The sequence below is a fragment of the Triticum aestivum genome, chromosome 5A, assembly GCF_018294505.1.
Source record: "Triticum aestivum cultivar Chinese Spring chromosome 5A, IWGSC CS RefSeq v2.1, whole genome shotgun sequence".
In the NCBI taxonomy this organism is placed as follows: domain Eukaryota; kingdom Viridiplantae; phylum Streptophyta; class Magnoliopsida; order Poales; family Poaceae; genus Triticum; species Triticum aestivum.
Genome location: NC_057806.1, coordinates 586,922,018 through 586,944,251, shown reverse-complemented (window position 1 = coordinate 586,944,251; position 22,234 = coordinate 586,922,018). Strand labels below are relative to the sequence as shown.

The 22,234-nt window shown below is 50.1% G+C and overlaps 2 protein-coding genes across 2 annotated transcripts; both read right to left on the bottom strand.

Moving 5' to 3' along the window:
* Positions 1 to 8,654: 8,654 nt before the first annotated feature.
* Positions 8,655 to 12,055, bottom strand: LOC123107834 (beta-glucosidase BoGH3B). The gene is made up of 9 exons (XM_044529741.1): positions 11,813 to 12,055; positions 11,511 to 11,715; positions 11,245 to 11,335; positions 11,013 to 11,155; positions 10,394 to 10,637; positions 10,181 to 10,285; positions 9,667 to 9,849; positions 9,373 to 9,577; positions 8,655 to 9,272 (listed from the first exon to the last, which is right to left on the bottom strand). Exons 1-9 carry the CDS (start codon positions 12,027 to 12,029, stop codon positions 8,791 to 8,793), a joined length of 1,875 nt encoding a protein of 624 aa, XP_044385676.1. The 5' UTR covers positions 12,030 to 12,055; the 3' UTR covers positions 8,655 to 8,790.
* Positions 12,056 to 16,154: 4,099 nt separating this feature from the next.
* On the bottom strand, positions 16,155 to 20,253 carry LOC123107833 (beta-glucosidase BoGH3B). Its single transcript, XM_044529740.1, has 10 exons — positions 20,042 to 20,253; positions 19,418 to 19,655; positions 19,126 to 19,330; positions 18,913 to 19,003; positions 18,654 to 18,796; positions 18,280 to 18,523; positions 18,070 to 18,174; positions 17,196 to 17,378; positions 16,904 to 17,108; positions 16,155 to 16,801 (listed from the first exon to the last, which is right to left on the bottom strand). The coding sequence occupies exons 2-10, from the start codon at positions 19,632 to 19,634 to the stop codon at positions 16,320 to 16,322; spliced, it is 1,875 nt and encodes a 624-aa protein (XP_044385675.1). The 5' UTR covers positions 19,635 to 19,655; positions 20,042 to 20,253; the 3' UTR covers positions 16,155 to 16,319.
* Positions 20,254 to 22,234: the final 1,981 nt, after the last annotated feature.

Here is a 22,234-nt window from a genome sequence, read left to right as displayed (position 1 = left end):
GTGCCGACCACTCTCGGCGGCAGCGCCGTCTCCTCGTCGCCGACGAGGACGAGCGAGCCATGGCGGAGTGGCGCTGTCGCCACCCAGAGGACGTCGACGCCGAGCGTGCCTACTGGGCGGAGAGGACGGCAAGGCGCCGCTCGGAGCGGGCAGACCGGCGTCAGCGGAAGGCAGTGGCGAACGAGCAGTGCGACATCGTCTCCGCAGGTGGGAGGTCATCTTCACCTCGGACGATGAACGTTGGGACGACATATGGCTCTCAACCTCGGACGACACCGACGAGAGTGATGATGGTGATGATAGCGACTTGGAGTAGTTTTCTATCTATGTATGCCGTAGTAGTTTCTATCTATCTATCTATCTATGCCGTAGTAGTATCTATCTATCTATGTATGTCGAACTATCTATCTATCTATGCCGTAGTAGTTGCACCGATGTAAAATATCTTTGTATCGTTTTTTTATCTATGTAATTTTAATTTAAAAAATATTGTAGAATGAGCGCGCATTGCATTTTACCGCGCCTGCTGGAGCTGCGCGCGCGGGGCTTTTCAGCGCGGCTGCTGAAGCAAACGCTGCGCGCCGCGCCAAACCAGACGATAGGCGCGCGCCAAATCCGCTTTTACCGTGCGGCGCGTTGGGCACCTGTTGGAGATGCTCTCAGCCCCTAACCACCCCGTCCCGGCCGCCAGCCCCCTCCACACACCGCATGTACTAGCAAGCAAGCAACCGCCCGACGGTCGGCATGGATCTGGCGCCCCAGGACGTCCTCGCGGAGGTCCTCCGCCGCCTCGCGCCGCGCAGCCTGGCCGCGTGCCGCTGCGTGTGCAAGGGGTGGCGCGCCGTCGTCGACGCCAACCGCCTGCTCCGCCCGGATCTGCTCCCGCTCATGCTCGACGCCATCTTCTACGAGACCTGTCCCTATAACATACCCATGCTTTTCTCCGGCCCCGCCACAGGCCGCAGGGTCACCGGTAAGCTCGACTACCTGGACTGGCTGCTCAACGACGTTTTCCCGATCATGGACTGCTGCAACGGCCTCCTCCTGATGTGCTATCACGTGGTCAACCCCGCCACGCCGCAGTGGGTGCGTCTGCCCCCTCTGCCGCCCTCGTGCACGGCGGCAGGCTGCACACGTTGCAGCAGCGAGAATCGCTACCTCGCGTACGATCCGGCCCTGTCGCCGTACTACGAGGTGTTCTTGATCCCTAACATTTCCTTCAAGCTTCCGACGAGGCATATCTGTATGCACATTTGTGGTGATGATGAGTCGGTGTCCGCGATGGAATGGCCACCCTCGCCTTACATCATGCACGTCTTCTCCTCCAAGACCGGTTGCTGGAAGGAAAGATCGCTTCTTCGCGAAGGGGAGGCCACGGGGACGGTTGCGGATGTGAAAGCGGTTTATGACACTGTATCATTTCTCCTCTATGCCGCCTATTCTGTTGAACTGTCGCGTTACTCTTGTAAACCTGTGATGTATATCTTGTTGATGTTGTAACTATTAGTTCTAGTCTCCAGGAGCCTTCCTAGTCTAGCGCCATCTCCTGTAATCATGCCCTGCATGTAGGGCAGCACCGTGTATATGTAACCGGCTCTGACTAAGGCAATACATCACGTGAGATTCATTATCCTGTTTGGTAATCAGAGCCATGACTACTCCTCCCTCCTCTCCACGCGAGGCTGATGCCGATCAAGCCGCCGCCGCCGCCGCAGCCGCCGCCGCCGCCACCCTTCCTGCCGTAGACCTGCGCCCTCGCGCTCCAGCCACCGTCGATGCCTCTGGCTCCGTCGACATCTCCGACTCCACCGGTCTTCCTCTTTCCACCCTCCCTCCCAACACCACTGCCAACACCGTGACCCTGCCGTCCTCCTCCAACCCCAAACCACCTCTTCCCACTAGCGTCGCCGGCGTGATCGACTTCAAGCTCGCCCTCAACGGGGCCAACTTCGCCCGCTGGCGCAACTACATCACCCTGCTGCTCGCGCGTTATCACACGGAGGACCACATGCGGGCTGTCTCGGCTCGTCGGATGGGCGATCCCGACTGGTGCGATGACGACAACATCGTCGTCCTCTGGTTCTTCTCCACCATCGAGGGGGACCTTCTCGACGTGGTCGCGTCGGCCGGCTCGTCTGCCTTCATCATCTGGTCCCGGCTCCACGAGTACTTCCTGGACAACGAGGCGGAGCAGGCCATGCATCTGGGCCAAGAGTTCCGGTCGACCATCCGCGGCGATCCCAGCGTCAACGACTACTGCCGTCGCCTTCAGGGCCTCGCCGCTGCTCTTGCTGATGTCCGGGAGCCAGTCACCGACCGCACCCTGACTCTGCAGATGCTCGACGGCCTCGGGCCCAAGTTTGCGATGCAGGCGGCCATCATCTAGTCGATCGTGCCCCTCCCGATGTTCAACCAGGCGCGGTCTCGGCTCATCCTCGCCGAGCTCTCCATGGAGAAGCGCGCGCACGCCAAGGGGGCGCAGGTCCTTGCTGTCCAGCATGATGAGCGCGGTGACCGCGCTGGAGATCGCGGCGGTCCTCGCGGCGGCGACCGCGGTGACCGTGGCGACCGTGGTGGCGATCGCGCCCCCAACGGTGGCAATGGGCGCGGTGGCCAACTTGGAGCAGGGCGCGCCCAGCGTGGAGGCCGTGGGCGCGGCCATGGGCGTGGGCGTGGTGACGCTCCTGCCGGCCGCGGCGCCCAGCCCTGGCTTGGGTACTTCGCGCCGATGGGACTACCGTTTCCTCCCCCACGCGCGCCCTGGATCCCTCCCAATTCTGCCGGCGTCCTCGGCCCCGCCCCGGCGCGCCGCACCAGGCGTATCCGCTCCTGTTGAGCCACGCCCCGCCACCCCCGGCTCCTGCACCCTACAGCGCTCCTCCCGGCTGGGACGCGGCGGCCATGTACCATGCTGCCCCCAGCTATGGCTCCGCCTTCCCCGCCAACGCCGAGTGGATCATGGACACCGGCGCCGCCTCCCATGTCACCGGGGATCCAGGTACCTTGTCCTCTTATCATTCTGTTTTAGCTCCTTATACTCGTCACATCATCGTTGGCAATGGTTCTCGCCTTCCCGTCCTTGCTGTTGGTACTGCTCACCTCCCTCCCAAGCCCTTTTATTTGCGCCATATCCTTCTTTCTCCCAATATTGTCAAAAATCTTATTTCCGTATGCAAGTTCACCCGTGAGAATTTATGTTCTGTGGAATTTGACCCTCATGGTTTTTCTGTGAAGGACCTAGCCACCAAGGCGCTGCTCCTGAGGGTCAACAGTGACGGGGACCTTTATCCTTTCTCCGGCAATAATGGCGCTACCACCTCCACTGCCTTCGTCATCTCCACGACTGATCTCTGGCATAGGCGGCTTGGGCACCCTAGCTCCTCCACGTTTTCCCATTTTCCTTCAGATTTTCTTTCTGCATGTAATAATGAGGCTCGTTCCTCGCACTTGTGTGATGCGTGTCAAATGGGCAAACATACTCGGCTACCTTTTCCCACATCCACCTCTTATACTTGTGCCCCGTTTCAATTAATCCATTGTGATATTTGGACCTCCCCTGTTGTTAGTTACTCTGGCTACAAGTACTATCTGGTTATTGTTGATGATTACACGCATTTTTCATGGACTTTCCCTCTACGCGCCAAGTCTGACACATGTGACACCCTTCTTCGCTTCTTCAAGTTTATCTCTACACAATTCGATGTACTCATCTGGTGTGTGCAATGCGATAACGGGGGCGAGTTTCTCACCACGTCTCTTCGTGATTATTTTTCTTCCCACGGTGTTGTGTTCCGTTTCACCTGCCCTCACACCTCTCCGCAAAACGGGAAAGCGGAACGCCATATTCGCACCACTAACAACGTCATCCGCACGCTGCTCCTCCAAGCCGCCCTACCACCTCCCTTCTGGGTTGAGGCCCTACACACCGCCACCATGCTTCTCAATATCCAACCCTCTCGTGTCATTCATCACTTCACCCCATATTTCCTTTTATATGGTGTCCATCCTACATACGACCACCTCCAGACGTTCGGATGCCTCTGCTTCCCGAACCTCTCCGCCACAACCCCACACAAGCTCTCGCCCCGTTCCGCACGTTGTATTTTTCTTGGCTATCCACGCGAACAGAAAGGTTACCGGTGTCTCGACCTAGCCACCCGTAAGGTTATCGTTTCCCGGCACGTCACTTTTGACGAAAGCGTTTTTCCCTTCTCTGTTTCCGCCGGATTCGTAGCCACAGAAAATCCTAACCCCCACGTTCCCCGTACCTCGTACCGCTGCACCCTGCCAGATCTCCCGCCCGGCAAGCCCGCCCCTCCCGCACTGCCAGCTGGCCCAACCACCGCGCCTCCACCATCCCCTCCCAGTCCCGCCGCTAGACCCGCCCGCCATGCAGCCAACCAGCCGCGAGCTGCGGGCCCCTCCAGCCATGCACCACCTACCCCGCCCACGTCTCCCGCGTGTTCCCCGTCCTCTGCGCCCGACTCCCCACCACTCACGCCTCGCACCGTGCCTCCCTTGGGATCACCGCCAGGGGGTTTGACCCCATCGCATCTCTCGGGATCGCCCCGCGCATCGCACTCGCGTTCTGTGAGGTCTCCTTTCCTTCCCAGTCCCACGCCGCCACGCCTCCCGCTGCCTTCTCCCAAACCCCAGCTACCACCACGTGCCGTCCCTGTTTCCCCGCCCAGCAACCCACACCCGATGCGTACCAGGAGCAAAACTGGCTATGCCATGCCCAAACAAGTCCTTGATCTCCATGTTGCCGACGTACCTTCCCCTATCCCTTCCTCGTACCGTTCAGCCCTTAAGGACCCGCACTGGCATGCCGTGATGGTCGATGAGTATAACGCGCTAACTCGGAATGATACGTGGTCTTTGGTTCCTTGTCCTGCAGGTGTCAACGTGGTGACCGGGAAGTGGATTTTCCGTCACAAGCTCCATCCCGACGGCTCTCTGGCGCGATACAAGGCACGCTGGGAGGTGCGTGGTTTCACCCAACAGCCGGGTGTGGACTACCGGGAGACATTCAGTCCTGTGGTCAAGCCGGCCACGATCCGGGTGGTCCTCAGCATTGCGACCGCCAAATCTTGGCCCATTCGACAAATGGATGTCAAGAATGCCTTTTTCCATGGTGATCTTGCCGCGTTGTGTATTGCCAGCAACCCTCCGGTTTCGTCGATGCCACCTCTCCCACACATGTTTGCCGTCTGAACAAGTCCCTCTATGGGCTTAAACAGGCGCCTCGCACTTGGTTCCTCCGGTTCACCCGTTTTCTGCACTCCCTCGGTTTTGTGTCTTCCAAGTGTGACACCTCGCTCTTCATCCTCCAGCGCGGCACCTCTCTAGCGTATCTACTCTTGTATGTTGATGACATCATTCTCACCGCCAGCACCACCTCTCTCCTCGAGTCGCTCGTGCACGCTCTCACCGGCGAGTTTTCTATGAGTGATCTTGGTGACATTCACCATTTTCTTGGGATCAACGTCCACCGCTCCACCACCGGTCTCTTTCTCTCCCAGGAGCAGTACACGCTTGAGATACTCGACCGCGCCCAGATGCTCAACTGCAAGCCCATCTCTACTCCTGTTGACACTAGCAGCAAGATTTCTGGTGCCGACGGTGTCCCTTACAGTGATCCCACACACTACCGTCGCCTCGCTGGTGCACTCCAGTATCTCACGCTCACTCGCCCGGACATCTCCTATGCAGTGCAGCAGCTATGTCTTGTTATGCATGCACCGATGGAGGGACACTACCAGCTGCTCAAGCGTGTGTTGCGCTACCTCTGTGGCACCACTCACTACGGGCTCCAGCTCTACCGCTCTTCCTCGCATGATCTTCTCGCCTACAGTGACGCTGATTGGGCCGGTTGCCCCGACACCCGTCGTTCCACCTCCGGGTTTTGTGTGTTTCTTGGCTCTAACCTCGTCTCTTGGTCATCCAAGCGACAACACACTGTGTCCCGATCCAGTGCTGAGGCTGAGTACCGCGCAGTTGCCAACTGCGTCGCCGAGTCCTGTTGGCTTCGCCAACTTCTTGCTGAGCTTCATCGCCCTCCTCAACGAGCCACCATTGTGTATTGTGATAATGTGAGTGCCGTGTATCTCTCATCCAACCCTGTTCAGCACCAGCGCACCAAGCATGTGGAGATTGATTTGCATTTCGTGCGCGACCGTGTGGCCCTTGGAGAGGTCAAGGTGCTGCATGTTCCGACAGAGTCCCAGTTCGCCGATGTCTTCACCAAGGGGCTGCCGTCTTCGGTTTTTCGTGACTTTCACTCCAGTCTGAACGTCTTCCCTGGCGCCGTTCGGACTGCGGGGGGGTGTTGAACTGTCACGTTACTCTTGTAAACCTGTGATGTATATCTTGTTGATGTTGTAACTATTAGTCCTAGTCTCCAGGAGCCTTCCTAGTGTAGCGCCATCTCCTGTAATCATGTCCTGCATGTAGGGCAGCACCGTGTATATGTAACCGGCTCTGACTAAGGCAATACATCACGTGAGATTCATTATCCTGTTGGAAGGACGCGCTCTATGTTCGTTGCGAAGAGGAATTTCTTCTGAGGTAGTACTATATATCTACCCCCCCATCTTAGGCACCAGATGCAATTGGATGTTCAGTTGTTTCTTTTGCCCACCAATGTTCGTATAATTTTGCTTATTATATAATGTTTATCATTGTTGATTTGGTTCTTGCAGAATAAACTTGTTGCACGATACCTATCGAGTGATCAAGTTTCCAGATGGAAATAAAGGATATACTCCGCCTCGCATAGGAAAATCAGAGAAGGGGGTGTATTGCGCATTCCGCGTCGACTGCAACACATTTCAGATTTGGTTCCTTGATGAATCGCATGGTCAGATGGAGTGGGCACTGAGGAATGTCATCGACCTTCAGCGAGTAGTGGAAATTTATCCTGCCAATCACGTTGATGGCCCATACTGGGTCGTGCAGTCGGAGGATCAGATGGAGCTGGTGTTGAAGAATGACATCAATCTTCAGCCTGCACATGACAATGACAAAGCAATGACGGAAGGCGATTTTGACTGGGACTCTGACAATGAATACGTGGTTAGCACAGATGATTGGGATGACAAGGGTGGTTATCGGGATTATTTTTATTGTCTTGGATTTCATCCTTACAAAGAGTTTGTTTTCTTTCATGGGGCCTCCAGAACAGTGGCCTACAATTTTGATACCTGCAAAGTTCTATACTTGGGTGAGATGAGGTAACATGTGGGGAATTCTAATGGATGGTTGGTACTTGATAGACAGCTTGTGAAATAGTACTAATATCTCAAGCTTGGATGGTTTTGAAAAGGAGAATCGCCACAATGCAAACTGTAAATTAACCCACAGTGAAAGATCAAATTTAAAATGATGGATATCGAAAATAGAGGAGAAATAGGGATTCACAGCTTAGACAATACATGTAATCTGAAACCAGTGTTTCACATCCATTTTGCTTAGCTCCATGGCTCCAACTATTTTTAATTGAAGCACTGGAGTTGTATATTCGAAAGTTTCTGTTGATTCCATCAAAAAGGTTCATTGAAGATGCAGTTGATTGAATACAGGGGAGTAGTAGACTTGATAGAAAATGTCTGCTCATGCGTACTAATGGGATCTTTTTGGTTGTCCAGCAGCTCTCCCTGGTCTCCAATATTTTTTCAGTTACTCAGAAGGGACATGGTCCGATGTTGTGAAGGGATTTTATTTTCGACTGCAGCTTTTAATCTTCAGTACCAAAGATAAAGAAGGGTGCCCTGGTTTGTTGTATCTTGGTATGGTCTACTATGGTCTGTATTGTGGGATGAAGTTAGTTACTTTTATTCTTATGTTGGTTACTCATGTACATGCATGTTTTGTGAGTTATCATGACACCCTGTTAGCGTATATTCAAGAAGTAACGTTATACTTTTATATACACTGGTTTCAGTTTGTTCAGTTATTAATTTTGCTTGTACGGTTTTTTTCTGAGAATAATTTTGCTTGTATGTTTTTTTAGAACAATTCTTTGGCTCTTATGCCTATCGATACTAGTAATCGTGCAGGTGCAACACATGTCCAATTCAATAGCATATTTCCAAGCTTTACCTTGACGTCCTTCACTCCGGCGACTCCCCTTTGGCTATGACAGGTGCATGTATGACGGGTAACATTGCATCGATTGCAGCCTTCATTGGTGTCCTCATTGTCCACTCATTGGTGTCCTCATTGGTCGTGCCTTTTGGTTTCAGCTTCTCAGTAAGACAAGGTCCTAACTCGCAACATATGGCTCGCCGTCCTTGGCGATGTTGCTTCTGAGTTGCTTTGGTCTAGCTCGATGTGCAACCTCCGTATGCACCACCGGTTGAGTGACTTGGCTAGGTGCTTTGCTAGGCCGAAACATAGACGGCAGCTCATTGGTGCATGGACACATTGGATATAGGTGGTCAAATGAGTGACATTATTTGGATTCACCTCACTCGTATTTTTATTTATACAAGTACATGTAATAAGTTGTACTCCCTCCGTTCCTAAATAATTGTCTTTCTAGAGGTTTCAACAAGTGACTACATACGGAATAAAATGAGTGAATCTACACTCTAAAACATGTCTACATACGTCCGTATGTTGTAGTTCATTTGAGATGGCTAGAAAGACAATTATTTGGGAACGGAGGGAGTAGATAGTAGATAGATAAAGCCATGCGCACCCTATGGAGGTTGACATGATTCAACGGTTGACAGTCTCGTCTCTCGCATACCAACCGTCATTCCTCCCATTTCAATTATCTCACCCCGTTCACTTTTTTGCCTCCGTGGTGAGGCCAAACCCGAAGGGGAACAACGGGTCATAGTGCTTGTCCCCAACGTTCATTGGCAGCTGGTCCACCGACTTGAACCATGTCCTCGCCAGCTTCCCGGAGAACCCGTAGTTGCCGAAGAGCACGTCGGCGACACCTTGGCCCTCCGTGCCGGGTAGCCAGGCGGCGACTAACGCATCCGTGGCACCAATGTAGGGTTCCACCACCAGCGGTCTACCGGAGATGAGCACCACCACACAGTTGATCTTCTTGCAGACAGTCTGGACGAGCGAGGGGCCGGGGGCAGGGATCGTCAAGTTTAGATTGTCGCCGAATGTCTCGGCATAGGGTGCCTCACCCACCACCACGATGGCATAATCATACTTGCCATTTTCCACGACAGTGCTATCTGGGTTAACAGAGAAGACCACTCGTGTGCTAGGGTCGACGGTTGACTTGATCGCCGAAAGGATCGTCGTCCCTGCGTTTCATCACATGATTCCATGAGCTTTTGTTGCAATGATCAACGATGCTCCTACTAATTAGTACAACATGCACTGAAATAAGAGACACCCATTTACCAACAGTTTTATTGTTGCCGGTGTCTCCTTGCCATTCGATTGTCCATCCTCCACACTGGTTGCCCAAGTTGTCGGCGTGGCTCCCGGCTACAAGTATCTTACCAGCCTTCTTTGGGAGAGGCAACAATGGGGTGGATGCATGTTTTCCATTTTTCAGCAACACCAATGATTTCCTGACGGCTTCCCTAGCGAGTTCTCGGTGTTCCTAACGATGGGAAGAAATTTATAGTAAAGCTTTCTAGTATCTTAACGAATGAAGTGTCAGTGAAAGAAAATGTGGTGGTAAAAACTAACTTGCTTCCCGAGTTCACCAACAAGACTTCGATCAGCATAAGGGTTCTCAAATAGACCCATGGTAAACTTGACCCGAAGAATCCTGTAGACAGCATCGTCGATTCTGCTCATAGGGATAATGTTTTTCTCAACTTGGGATGTCAGATCATCAATGAATTCTGTGTAGCCAAAAGGAACCATGATCTGCAAAATAAAATATGCTAAACATTTTTTCAACAAAAATATGAATTTTTGGGTATTGAGATAGAGAGAGGGTGTAGTCTATTGATATGTTTTCTCAGTTTAAATTGTATAACAAATGTATATTTTCCTTCTAGTGAAGTTGTATCTTAAAATTAGCATACTATTTTATGATCATATGGAAAATAGCTACTGAATAAATTGTCACATCTGTATTAGTTGCAGATGAGATAACAATCGTCAAGGATGTATCATAACTAGACAAGCAACATCCTTTATCATGCTAGCTATCAACTCGAGTTTTGTCGATACAAGTTGATTGGACTTGGCTTACCATGTCAATACCAGCACCAATTCCGGCCTCAATTGAATAGGAATAGTTCAAGTGTGGGGGAGTCGTAATCTTATCAATGCCTTGCCAGTCTGAAATCACGAAACCCTGTTTGCACAAAGTCATAATAAATTAATGACACCAATATATCTTAATACACAAGAAGAAAAACAAATAGCTAGGGAGAGACATCTTCTGCGAGAATGAGCAACATACTCTAAATTTGAGTTTGTTCTTGAGAAAATCTGTGATTAGGTAATGGTTGGCGTGCATTTTCTTTCCATTCCAACTATTGAACGAGACCATAATAGTGGATACGCCCCTGATGATAGAATTATAGTAAGCAGGCATATGGATAGTCATCATCCCATGGTTGTCGATGATTGTATTGCCCTCGTTGATCCCCATGAACGTCCCACCATCACCAACATAGTGCTTTGCGCATGCGGCAACTTTCTTACTGCAGAGGATATCAGAGTGGCGGCAAAGTTAGTCACATCTCCTAATGTAACGTTACTTTCACATTTACACGTCCAGGAGACAATTTGGCTACTATGTGTTGGATATATATTACTCCCTCCGGTCCTTTTTACTCTGCATATATTAGAATTCTCTGGAGTCAAACTTCACAAAGTTTGATCGTATTTATATGAAAAAATATCCACAACTGCCATGCTAAAGTTATATAATATGAAACTTTAAGTCATGACACATCTAGTGGTATTGATTTCAGATTGTGAATGTTGGCACTTTTTTCTACAAAGTTGGTCAAACTTTACGAGGCTTGACTTCAGTCAAATCTTATATGCAAATTAAAAAGGACCGGAGGGAGTACCTTCCACCAACATATGGTCTTCCCTCGGAACCTGAGGGAACATCACCTTGCAAGCCAGAGATGATTGTGGTCATTGACCGGACAATGTTTGGGTCTTCACTATAGCTTTCATAGCAGCGTCCCCATCTTGGGTCTCTACAAACCTGAGTAATAAAATAAGCAAATGAGTAACTAAGAACAATAATCTTTGCTATCCAGACCGACCTGCAACATGTAGTATATTATCTATTACCGCAATACATGGAGCAAAGACGTATGGAATCCCGGTAGCTCTAACTTCAAGAGCAGTTGCTTCTCCTATCCTCTTGACCAGCATAGGGTCCCTGGAAGGCCACGAGACATTAACAATATAAACGGAATCAACATATGCATTGCAAACTATATGCATATCACATTTTGTGTTTATTCTTTTTCTACATAATTGTCACACCCTATCGATGTAATATACAAAATATATCTATCTTATCACAAAAAAAATTAAGAGCAATTCATTTATACCTGGTAGCTCCGAGACCAACGTTATGAGGGAAGATGGTAGCTTTGTAGACGTTATTGTGACCATGCACGGCGTCAATGCCGTAGATCATCGGAATGCCTAGGCGGGTAGAGAGGGCGGCTCTTTGCATTTCATCCACCATTGAAGCCCAATCCTCAGCAGACGCTCGGGGAAAAGGCGGGCTACCGCCGCTACTTAGGACGCTACCTGCATTCGTCACCGCACACCAATGTCAAACACAAAGTCAGCAGCCGGCATTCACCATTTGCACATGTTTTAGCGTGAGCGTGGGATATGATTTTACCTATGAAGTATTTCGATAGCACCTCCGCGGTGGCGTTTACCCTCTCGATCTGCGTCATCTGGCCTATCTTCTCCGCGAGGGTCATTCGTCCGAGCAGATCCTTGATGCGGGCGCCGACGGGCTGATTCGGGTCCTTGTACTTGAGATATTCCGCTCTCCCCAATGCTGACAAGCATAGCATGAGGAGGACAAAGGTGGCCTTGTGCAAACTCCCCATCTTGGCTGCGTGAGAATGATGAGAAGGGTGAGCGAGCATGTCATGTCATGAAAGGAAACAATGGCTGCTCTTATACCCTCGTGAGTGGTCTCAGGTACACACGAGGATCTCAAGATAACAAAAAGAAACGAAAGAGATCATTGGGTTTGATTCGCAAGAGTGGACCTCACGCCTTACTTGCTAGTAGCAGCGACGACCACGGCGGATCGTGCTGTGCTATATATAGGAACAGTCCGATCTCTGCCTGCGTTACTGCAGCACCACTACGATCACCAGAGAAGATCCATGGGTATCTCTCTCATTATCTATCGATTGAGACGTCTCTCTGTGGACGAGATCGCTGGCTAACTAGTTGTTAATTCGCCGTTGATGCTGACCACGCTAACTAGTACTCCTACACATACCGTCCGGCGCAGTTCATGCTGAAAAAGTGAAAATAATATGAGTACAGTCTGATCACACGTGAATCAGTCAATGCATGGTAGAGCCTAAGAGCATCTCCAATAGATGGTCCAAAATTTAGCAGTTCAAAACCGGAGATGTAATATTTGGACCGCCAAAAAATGCGTTTTGGAGCTCCGGAAAAAGCTCAACTCCAACGGATAGTCCAAATTTGCAACTCCAATAGATGATCCAAAATGAAGATGAAAACGGCCGCACGGCTGCTACCAGCCACTGCTCAGCCGCAGTTCAGCCACATCTTCCTCCACGCGGAATGGATGTGTGACTGCTGGAGGAGGCCGCCGGCCGCACCGTCTATGACTCGTCGCCCCGAGCCGCCGCGGCCGCCTTTGAGAGCTTCAACGGCCGCGTAGAACTGTCAGCCGGGTTGCAGCTGTGGTTGGGCAGCCGTTTGACGCTGCCTCCTCGTCCCTTCGCCGGCTTCGCCTACTGCGCGGTGGCCACCGGCCGGGGCGGCGCCAATCGGGGCCGGCGGGCGGGGGGCGTCGGCATGGTCACGGATGCGGGCGGGATGGCAGATGCGGGCAAAAGCTAAAAAAGTTTTCACCTAAGCACTCAAAAAAAAATTTCCTTCACAAGTTGGCCCAATGTTAGGGGGGGGGGGGGGGGGGGGCACAGCCACCCCAGCAACGTACATAGCTACGCCATTAGCAACTAGAGAAAATCCAGGGAGACGCCAACGAAGGACTGGCGCCATGTTTGCCGCCCGCTCAAGCTTGGTGGTCTGGGAGTTCGCGACATGGAGCATGTCGGGCTTCCGCTCCAGCTGTGTTGGCTCTGGTTCTCTCGCACGGACCCAGAGTGCGCATGGCAGGGGCTCGACCTTAAGTTCTCCACTGATGAAAGCGCGGTTCTTTCGGTATCTACTTTCATGATTATTGAGAATGGATCGACTGCCCTATTTAGGGAGGATCGTTGGCTTAATGGGTTGTCAAATTGCGAGCTTATGCCCATGCTCTATAGCTGCATCCCCAAGTGCCAGCGCAAGGCCAGAATGGTGGTGGAAGGGCTCAATGGCAACACCTGGGCGCACGACATACACTGCATCCTTGCATCCATGAGATCAGCCAATACCTGTAGCTATGGCAGATCGCGCGCATACCATCCTATCTGATGCACCGGACCAGCTGATCTGGAAATGGTCCACGAGCGGCACCTTCTCTGCCCAGTCCTGCTTCGTAGCAACCTTCCAAGGACCAACGTCCTGCTACTCCTGGAAGCTCGTTCAGGAGAGTCCAACTAATTAATGGGCTTAGTGAGGGAGGCTATGGCTTTCATATTTGTATTTTTTAAATAAATTAAGCCACCAGCCCTTGTTAGAGAGCTCCAAGTGTCATGTGGATGTGACAATGCTCTCGAGTTGGAACCACTCATTGGTCAAATTCCATAGCCTCAGAATGAACCAGTACTTTTAGAAAATATGCACCACATATTCATACTCTCTTTTGCATTAGGGGCATAGGAGCAATTTGGCCACCCTCTCTTGTCCAGTATATCGGCGATCCAAATCCTATTTTGGATAGGCATCCAAGCAAAGAATTTGATCTTTGACAATGCCCAAGCTTACCACACCGTGAGGTCCATAGGGGTAGCCCCAAAAATTATGCCATGTACGCATATGCCCCCAAGTAGTGGCCACTAGCCATGTGCTTCCAAACAATGTCTACCACGCATTTTCATTCAGGTGCAAGTCGCGAAGAAGTGCCCTAAGGATTATAAATTCTCGAATGTGAGCCATAGAAAGATAGTAGAAATTTTGATCTTGGTGATCCAAACATCATCCTTTAAAGTTTATCTTGTCTTCAAATTATTTCTCGTGGATGCCACATATATGAGTGGTGTTATCTCCTGGGGATTATGCCCTTCACCAAGGGAAAGTCCCAAAAAGGAGTCCTCGCGTAGTCACCAACGACGATGGTAGTGAATGATATAACAATTTGACGTCCGTTTCATCGCAAAGATTGGCCATTCCAACCCACATCTTGCTTAGCTCCTTCCATTCAAACCAAGGTCTATGCAATATAAGAGCCTCGTGAATTTCTCGGTATTGAGCACACGAAAACCGCGAAAGTCGTGCCACGGGACAATGATATGCCAATTGACTTCGCATTCTACACCAAGGTCTTGTTCGTTCTCGACCAAAGGAAAGCCTACTCTAGCTTAACATTGTGAAGGGTGCTTGGATTTTTTTCTCTTTCGCAAAGGAGGATTATCCCCTCCTCGGCATCAAGCGATGCACACAACCATCTTTACTATTTTATTCGATAAGGTCTTACAAAATAAATGCATAGATCAACCCAAAGCCACACCTTTCTGGCGAAAACAATCGCCCTACCCACGAGATAAATGATGTGCCCTGACGTCGCGTCATGCACACCTAGAAATCCGGTGGCCTCACCAAGCCGCCCGCTGGCTAGCCGGGAGCACCAACTGGTTTAGTAAACCTTCAGCATGCACCGCATGCGCACGCTGTAGAATCCGTCACCGCCTTCTTCTGTAGTCCCATGAGCAATCAATGCACCGATCATTCCAGGCCCTTCTGCCGTCGACACCACCACGATGCCGGACAACGCCAGCCTCCTACGCGTGCTCATCATATGGTATCCAGCGTCGAGACTCCGCTGCACCTTGCCGCCAAGACTCACCGTCGTCGATACTGTAGATGGCACGCCGCTCCACCTTGGTTACCGCATAAGAAGCATACGGAGACCTGCTCCCAACCACCAGCAAGCCAAACACTTGTCCCTCCAGCTGATGTACAACCCAAAAGATGATGCCATGGGGGTGACGACGCAGGAACCTCGCCATCATCCGATCTGGAAAGCCCAAATCTGGTGTTTCCCCCGGGGCACACAGGGGACACAAATCGCCACAACGCCTCCAACGAGGTAACAACACTGGCGGGCGGCGTCGTTGGCAGTTTCTGGCTGACACCAAACCAAGATTTCACTGGCAAATTCGCGCCCATCCCCGGCTAGACCACCAGATCAACCTCCTCCGTCATCCAGCATGCCCATGGATGACGTCTGCCGCTAGGAAACCGCACGACCGGAGCCGCACCACCGCCCGAAAACCGCCGCCCCGCCTGGGTGAGCCATCGACGGCGGAGGGCCCCACACCGCTACGCCACCGATGCGCAAGTCTAGGACACCCGCATGGATCTCCACCGCAGCCGCATCCTGGCGTCGCGGTAGAGGAAGGCCCCGCCGCCGCCATCATCCCCCGCCTGGGCTTTGCCCCGCGGAGCTCCAGCGGCAGCGAGGAGAGGGGCGGCGGTGGCTTGAAGCCTTAGATTAGATCGGGAGGGAGGGGGTTGAGGAGAGGGGCGGCGGCTCCCAACTCCCTCGAGCAGAAACAAGGTGGGATCTGGATGACAAAGAGGGGTCGAGGTAAGGGGTGCTCGGATGATAAACCCCTTGAGAGGTGAACACCGACTTGACAAGAGCGGTGCGGCCAATGCAGTGATATTCTTGCCCTCCCATGAGACAAGCCTCCCTGGAACCTTGTGCTCAAGGAATTGAAAGTCTACTCTTTTTAGTTGCCAATCCAAGAGAGGTAGAGCCAAGTACTCCACACCAAGCTGGGGCGCTGTTTCACTTTTGGGTCTCCCTACATTTTTGAAAGGCTGGGGCGTTGTTTCTCACGTACTCTCTGATGGGAGGATGTCGAAGAACAAAGCGCTAGATTTTGTTGCACAACAGAACTAACACCACAACAGCCGGAAGAATACATCGCTCTTTTATTGAAAGCAAATCAACCATAAACGCAATGTATCCCATCTCTCACAGCCCAACCGAGATACATTCCATCTCGGTCATCTCACCGGACTCACTTCTTGGCCTGCGTGGTGAGGCCAAACCCGAAGGGGAACAGCGGGTCGTAGTGCTTGTCGCCGACGTTCATCGGCAGCTGGTCCACCGACTTGAACCACGTCCTCGCCAACTTCCCGGTGAACCCGTAGTCGCCGAACAAAACGTCGGCCACGCCCTGCCCTTCAGTGCCGGGCAGCCACGCGGCGACGAACGCGTCCATGGCGCCGATGTATGGCTCCACCACCAGCGGCCTGCCGGAAATGAGGACGACCACGCACTTGACACTCTTGCAGACGGTCTGGATCACCGAGGGTCCGGGGGCAGGGATCGTCAGGTTCAGGTTGTCGCCGAACGTCTCAGCATAGGGCGGCTCGCCGATAACCACAACCGCGTAGTCGTACTTGCCGCTGTCCACGGCGGCGCTGTCCGGGTTCTCCGAGAAGACCACCTGCGTGCTGGGGTCGACGGTGGACTTGATCGCCGAAAGGATGGTCGTCCCTGCGTTTCATCATACGTTTCCATGAATTTTTGTTTCATTGATGAACGGCGACGTTGCTACAAATTAGCACTAGAAGCAGTGAAACAACAGACACTATTTACCAGTAGTATTGTCGTTGCCGGTCAATCCTTGCCATGTGATCGTCCATCCTCCACATTGGTTGCCCAAGTTGTCGGCGTGGCTTCCAGCGACGAGGATCTTGCCGGCCTTCTTGGGGAGGGGCAACAATGGAGTGTAGGCGGATTTTCCATTTTTCAGCAACACCAGTGATTTTCTGACGGCTTCCCGAGCAATTTCTCGGTGTTCCTAACAATGGGAAGGAATTTACAGTAAGAATTTTATATTTTCAAGAATGAAGTGTGAGAGAAAGAAAGTATGTTGTCCGGAACTAACTTGCTTTCCGAGTTCGCCGGCGAGGCTTGGATCGGCATAAGGGTTCTCAAATAGACCCATGGTGAACTTGACCCGAAGAATCCTGTAGACAGCATCGTCGATTCTGCTCATGGGGATAATGTTCTTCTTAACTTGGGATGTAAGTTCATCGATGAATTCTGTGTAGGCAAAAGGAACCATGATCTGCAAAACAACACATGAAAAATACCCTTTTAACCAATAATGAAGAGAGAGAGAGAGAGAGAGAGAGAGAGAGAGAGAGAGAGAGGTGAAGCCTATTGGTATGTTTTCTCATATTTTAATTTGCATCTTAAAAATGAAACTCCATGGGCACTAGCACCCACGGTTTATTGATATAGAAGAAGCATCCCTCATGAGAATTCCAGAAATTCGTCCCCGACGTGGATCGAACTCTGGTCGTTAGGTTTACAATCATGCGCCCCCAACCACTGGGCTATGCCCACGTCCTCTATATCAATTATTGATATAGAAGAAGCATCTTAAGAGGACGTGGGCATAGCCCAGTGGTTGGGGGCGCATGATTGTAAACCTAACGACCAGAGTTCGATCCACGTCGGGGACGAATTTCTGGAATTCTCATGAGGGATGCTTCTTCTATATCAATAAACCGTGGGTGCTAGTGCCCATGGAGTTTCATTTTTTTTTTAATTTGCATCTTAAAATTAACTTGTTCTTTTATGATTATGTGTACTATATTACAAATAGCTAGTGAAAAAAATGCCACATTTGTATTAGATGCAGATGAGATAACAATAATTGTCAAGAATGTATCATAACCAGACAAGGGACATACTTTATCATGCTAGCTATTAACTCAACCTTTGTCCATAGAAGGTGCTTGGACTTTGCTTACCATGTCAATACCAGCACCAACTCCAGCCTCAATTGAATAGGAATAGTTCAGGTGTTCGGGAGTAGTAATCCGATCAATGCCTTGCCAGTCAGAAATCACAAAACCCTATATGCACAAAATACCAAGAGATTAATGACATGAGTATCTCTTAATATTGAAGAAGAAAAACAAATACGGAGATCAATCTTTTGCCAGTCACGAGAAACATACCCTAAATTTGAGCTTGTTCTTGAGGAAATCCGTGATTAGGTGATGGTTGGCGTGCATTTTCTTTCCGTTCCAACTGTTGTATGAGACCATAATAGTAGAGACGCCTCTGATGATAGAATTATAATAAGCAGGCATATGAATAGTCATCATCCCATGCTCGTCGATGATTGTATTGCCCTCATTGATCCCCATAAACGTACCACCATCACCAACATAGTGCTTTGCACATGCGGCAACTTTCTTACTGCAAAGGGGTATCGAAGCGATGACAAAGTTAGTCACATTTTTTCTCCTAATGTAACATTACTTTCACATTTACACGTTCGGGTACAAGACCATAAATAATGGAAATCTTTTAGATGTATATTATATACCTTCCACCAACATATGGTCTTCCCTTGATTTCTGATGGATCATCGCCTTGCAAGCCAGAGATAATTGTGGTCATTGAACGGACAACATTTGGGTCTTCGCTGTAGCTTTCATAGCAGCGTCCCCATCTTGGGTCTCTACAAACCTGATCATAAACAAATAAATGAGTAAGTAAGAACAGTAAATCTTTGCCATATTTTCTTCAAAAAAATGTTTGTTATGCAGACCAACTGTTCAAGACGCAACAATATTATCCATTACCGCAATACACGGAGCGAAGACATATGGAATCCCGGTAGCTCTAACTTCAAGAGCAGTTGCTTCTCCTATCCTCTTCACCAACTCAGGGTCCCTGGAAGACCGGGACACGTTAACAATACATATAGACGGGGAATTAACATATGCATCACATTGTGGTCTTCTCTTCTTGTACAAAATTATCACAACCTATCAAAAATCAAGAGAAATTCACACCTGGTAGCTCCGAGGCCAACGTTATGGGGGAAGACGGTGGCTTTGTAGACGTTATTGTGACCATGCACAGCGTCAATACCGTAGATAATCGGAATACCCAGGCGGGTGGACATGGCGTCCTTCTGCATTTCGTTCACCATCGACTGCCAAGCCGCAACGGATGCCTTGGAAGAAGGCACGCTGCCTCCACCACTCAGCACGCTACCTGCATCACAGCATGCACACCAATATCAAACACAAACTCTGCAGTCCTTCACCATATTTTGCAACATACTATTTAGCTATGGTTTACCTATGAAGTACTTGGATAGCACCCCCGTCGTGGCGTTCTCTCTCTCGATCTGCGTCATCTGGCCGATCTTCTCCGCGAGAGTCATCCGGCCGAGCAGGTCCTTGACGCGAACACCAATCGACTGCTTCGGGTCCTTGTACTTGAGATATTCTGCTCTCCCCAGCACCGCCAAGCAGAACATGAGGAGAACGAAGGTGGCCTTGTGCACACTCCCCATCTTGTCTGACTATACTTAGACCTGAGTAAAGGGATACCAATTATGTGAGTAAACATTCGACGAATCTTATATATGCAGCAAAGAAGAACAGTTGTGGGGCTGTGGGCTATTGCAGTGAGAGGTTCCTCTCTTGGCGGCGGCATGCATCAAGTTAGTGGAAACCAGCATGATTATAGCTAGGTTTAACACATATCAATCTACCTATACCTGAACACATCGAAATTTCAAAACCAGCCGGCGCAAATACAACGGTCCCAGCATGTAGGAGTATTTAACAGTTGACAGAGAACAACCAAAGCTCAGGGACTACACGTACGGTAATACTGTATGTGTGTGTATACCACAAAAGTAGAAACGGGCAATGGAATGTGTGTGCAGCGCACAACACAAGCGCGAGAAACCGATACCTTCTCGCAACAGCAGGATGAACTCAGCAGCCTGAGAGCTGCCTGTAATGGAGGCTGCCTTAGAGAGAATGATGAGAAGGGCGAGCGAGCTAGATCGTGTCCTGCCATGAAAGGAAACACCGGCTCCTTTTATAGCCCGGCCAGTGAGTAGTCTAACGTACACTGTACACACGAGGATCGCAAGGCGGGAAAAAAGAAGCGAAAGAAATCATCGGATCTGATTCGAACGAGTGGATCTCACGCCTTATCAGCTACTGGCTCCGACGACCCGGCGGCTAGTGAAGATGGGGATCGAGATCTCTGCATCCACATTAATTGCTCGGGTTACTGCGGCAGCACTATGACCTCCAGAGCGTCGATGGGTCTCTAACTCTCTATCAATATCAATATGGAACTATGGACGGGATCGTTGACTAGCTAGTTGTTTATTCCCAGTTGATGCTCAGCATAGCACCGCTCATGCTGAAAATACTCCCTCATTCCCGATTCACAGGGCTTATCTCCCAGACAACGGGGCAGTAGTTACGAGTATACAGTACGTGTGATGAAGAGCATCCCTTGCCAACGGTAGTTCGGCGAATGACAATAGATTAAAGATAAAGGCTATAATAATCTTTATTTCGAACCTTAGAGAATTTCTAGCAGAAAGCCGTAAAACAAAGCCCGTGGATGTCAAATGGGGCTGCTCCATTTTTTAGCCCCAGACAATGATCCAACTCCAACGGTAACCCCTGTAGCTTAGCAGTTATTTATTTATTTTCCTCGTCTTTTTTACATTTGGTACATACCGGGGCCCGCATCCAGTCATGCCCGAGTAGACACTCAAAAGGGATAAGGACTAGCACACTAAGCCTGTGATCTAGCTATGCCCGAGTAACAACATGGTCTTTAAATCATATCGTATCTCCCTACAAATAACTGCCTGACTATCGACATAGATTACACTACTGTAATTCCCCAATTGATCAATATACACCACATGCAGGGGCTTTTACCCATTCGGGGGCTTAAACTTGGGTAAAACCACCATGTCACCATCACCATCAATGAAATTCTTGGAGCACCACTCTTCCCACTACTGTCTTCCACAACCTCCCAGTAGAACATACGACCGATGGTGAATTAATCATCGACAATTCAAGCCCACTATGGGACCCAAACAAATCTCGTCTACAACTCTCATGTTAGAAACAGGGCAATGACAACGCCGCAGGCATCTGTCCTGGACATGACCATCATCGGATTCTCGGGCATGAAGAAGCACGCCCAACCTAATTAAGGTGGTTGTGACTATACACAGTGAGGTCGGGGGGTCACTTTAGACCCCTCCCTAATCGTCGAGATCAGGGGCAACACTGGATGCTCGGCATGAGCAGGAACTCCTCGCGTCCTTCCAAACCATCTAGATGTTACTGTTACAGCTTGGACATGTTGGGGATCCCACGAGAAGTTGTTGAATATCACCTTCATGTGTTCCTTGGGGGCTATCCTGCAGAAGTTTGGAATATTAGCCCCTGACCGAAAGGTCGCCATTCAAGAAGAGATCGGTCAGACATCAAAAACACCTCGACTGGCTAGCCAAGCTGGTGTTGGTCCTGAAACCCAACAAGTAAGTGGCAGATGTGCCTAGACTTCAACAACCTCAAGAAAGCTTGTCCCAAATATATGTACCCCTATAGTGAATCCACGAGATAGTCGACTCAACATCAGACCACGAGTACCTTTGTGTTCGGGATGCATACTCTTTATATCGCCAAGTGAGCATGAAGTTCTGAATCACATCACACTACTAGGAGTGTTTTGTTACGCCAAGATGCTTTCAACCTAGTTAATATTGTGACTACTTACCATAGTAGCTTTGAAGAGCAGATGGGCTGAAACATGAATTGTACATCAATCACCCGATGTTGTCCAATAAGAAGGGGGGACTAGTCCCACACACTTTCTGCATCCGAAGAAAAAACATATGATGCTCAACCCTGAGAAGTGCATCTATGGTGTTAATGTTGGCAAGCTTCTTACGTTCATGTTATCCAATATTGTGTTGAGGTCAATTCATTGAAGATCAAAGTTATCAAATAAATGAAACCCCTCAAAAAAATAAAAGATGAGTAGCGGGTCAACGGGTGCATGACCACTATCGGTCGCTTCATTGCTGGACTGAGCAACAAAGACCCCTCTTTCTTCAAGGTG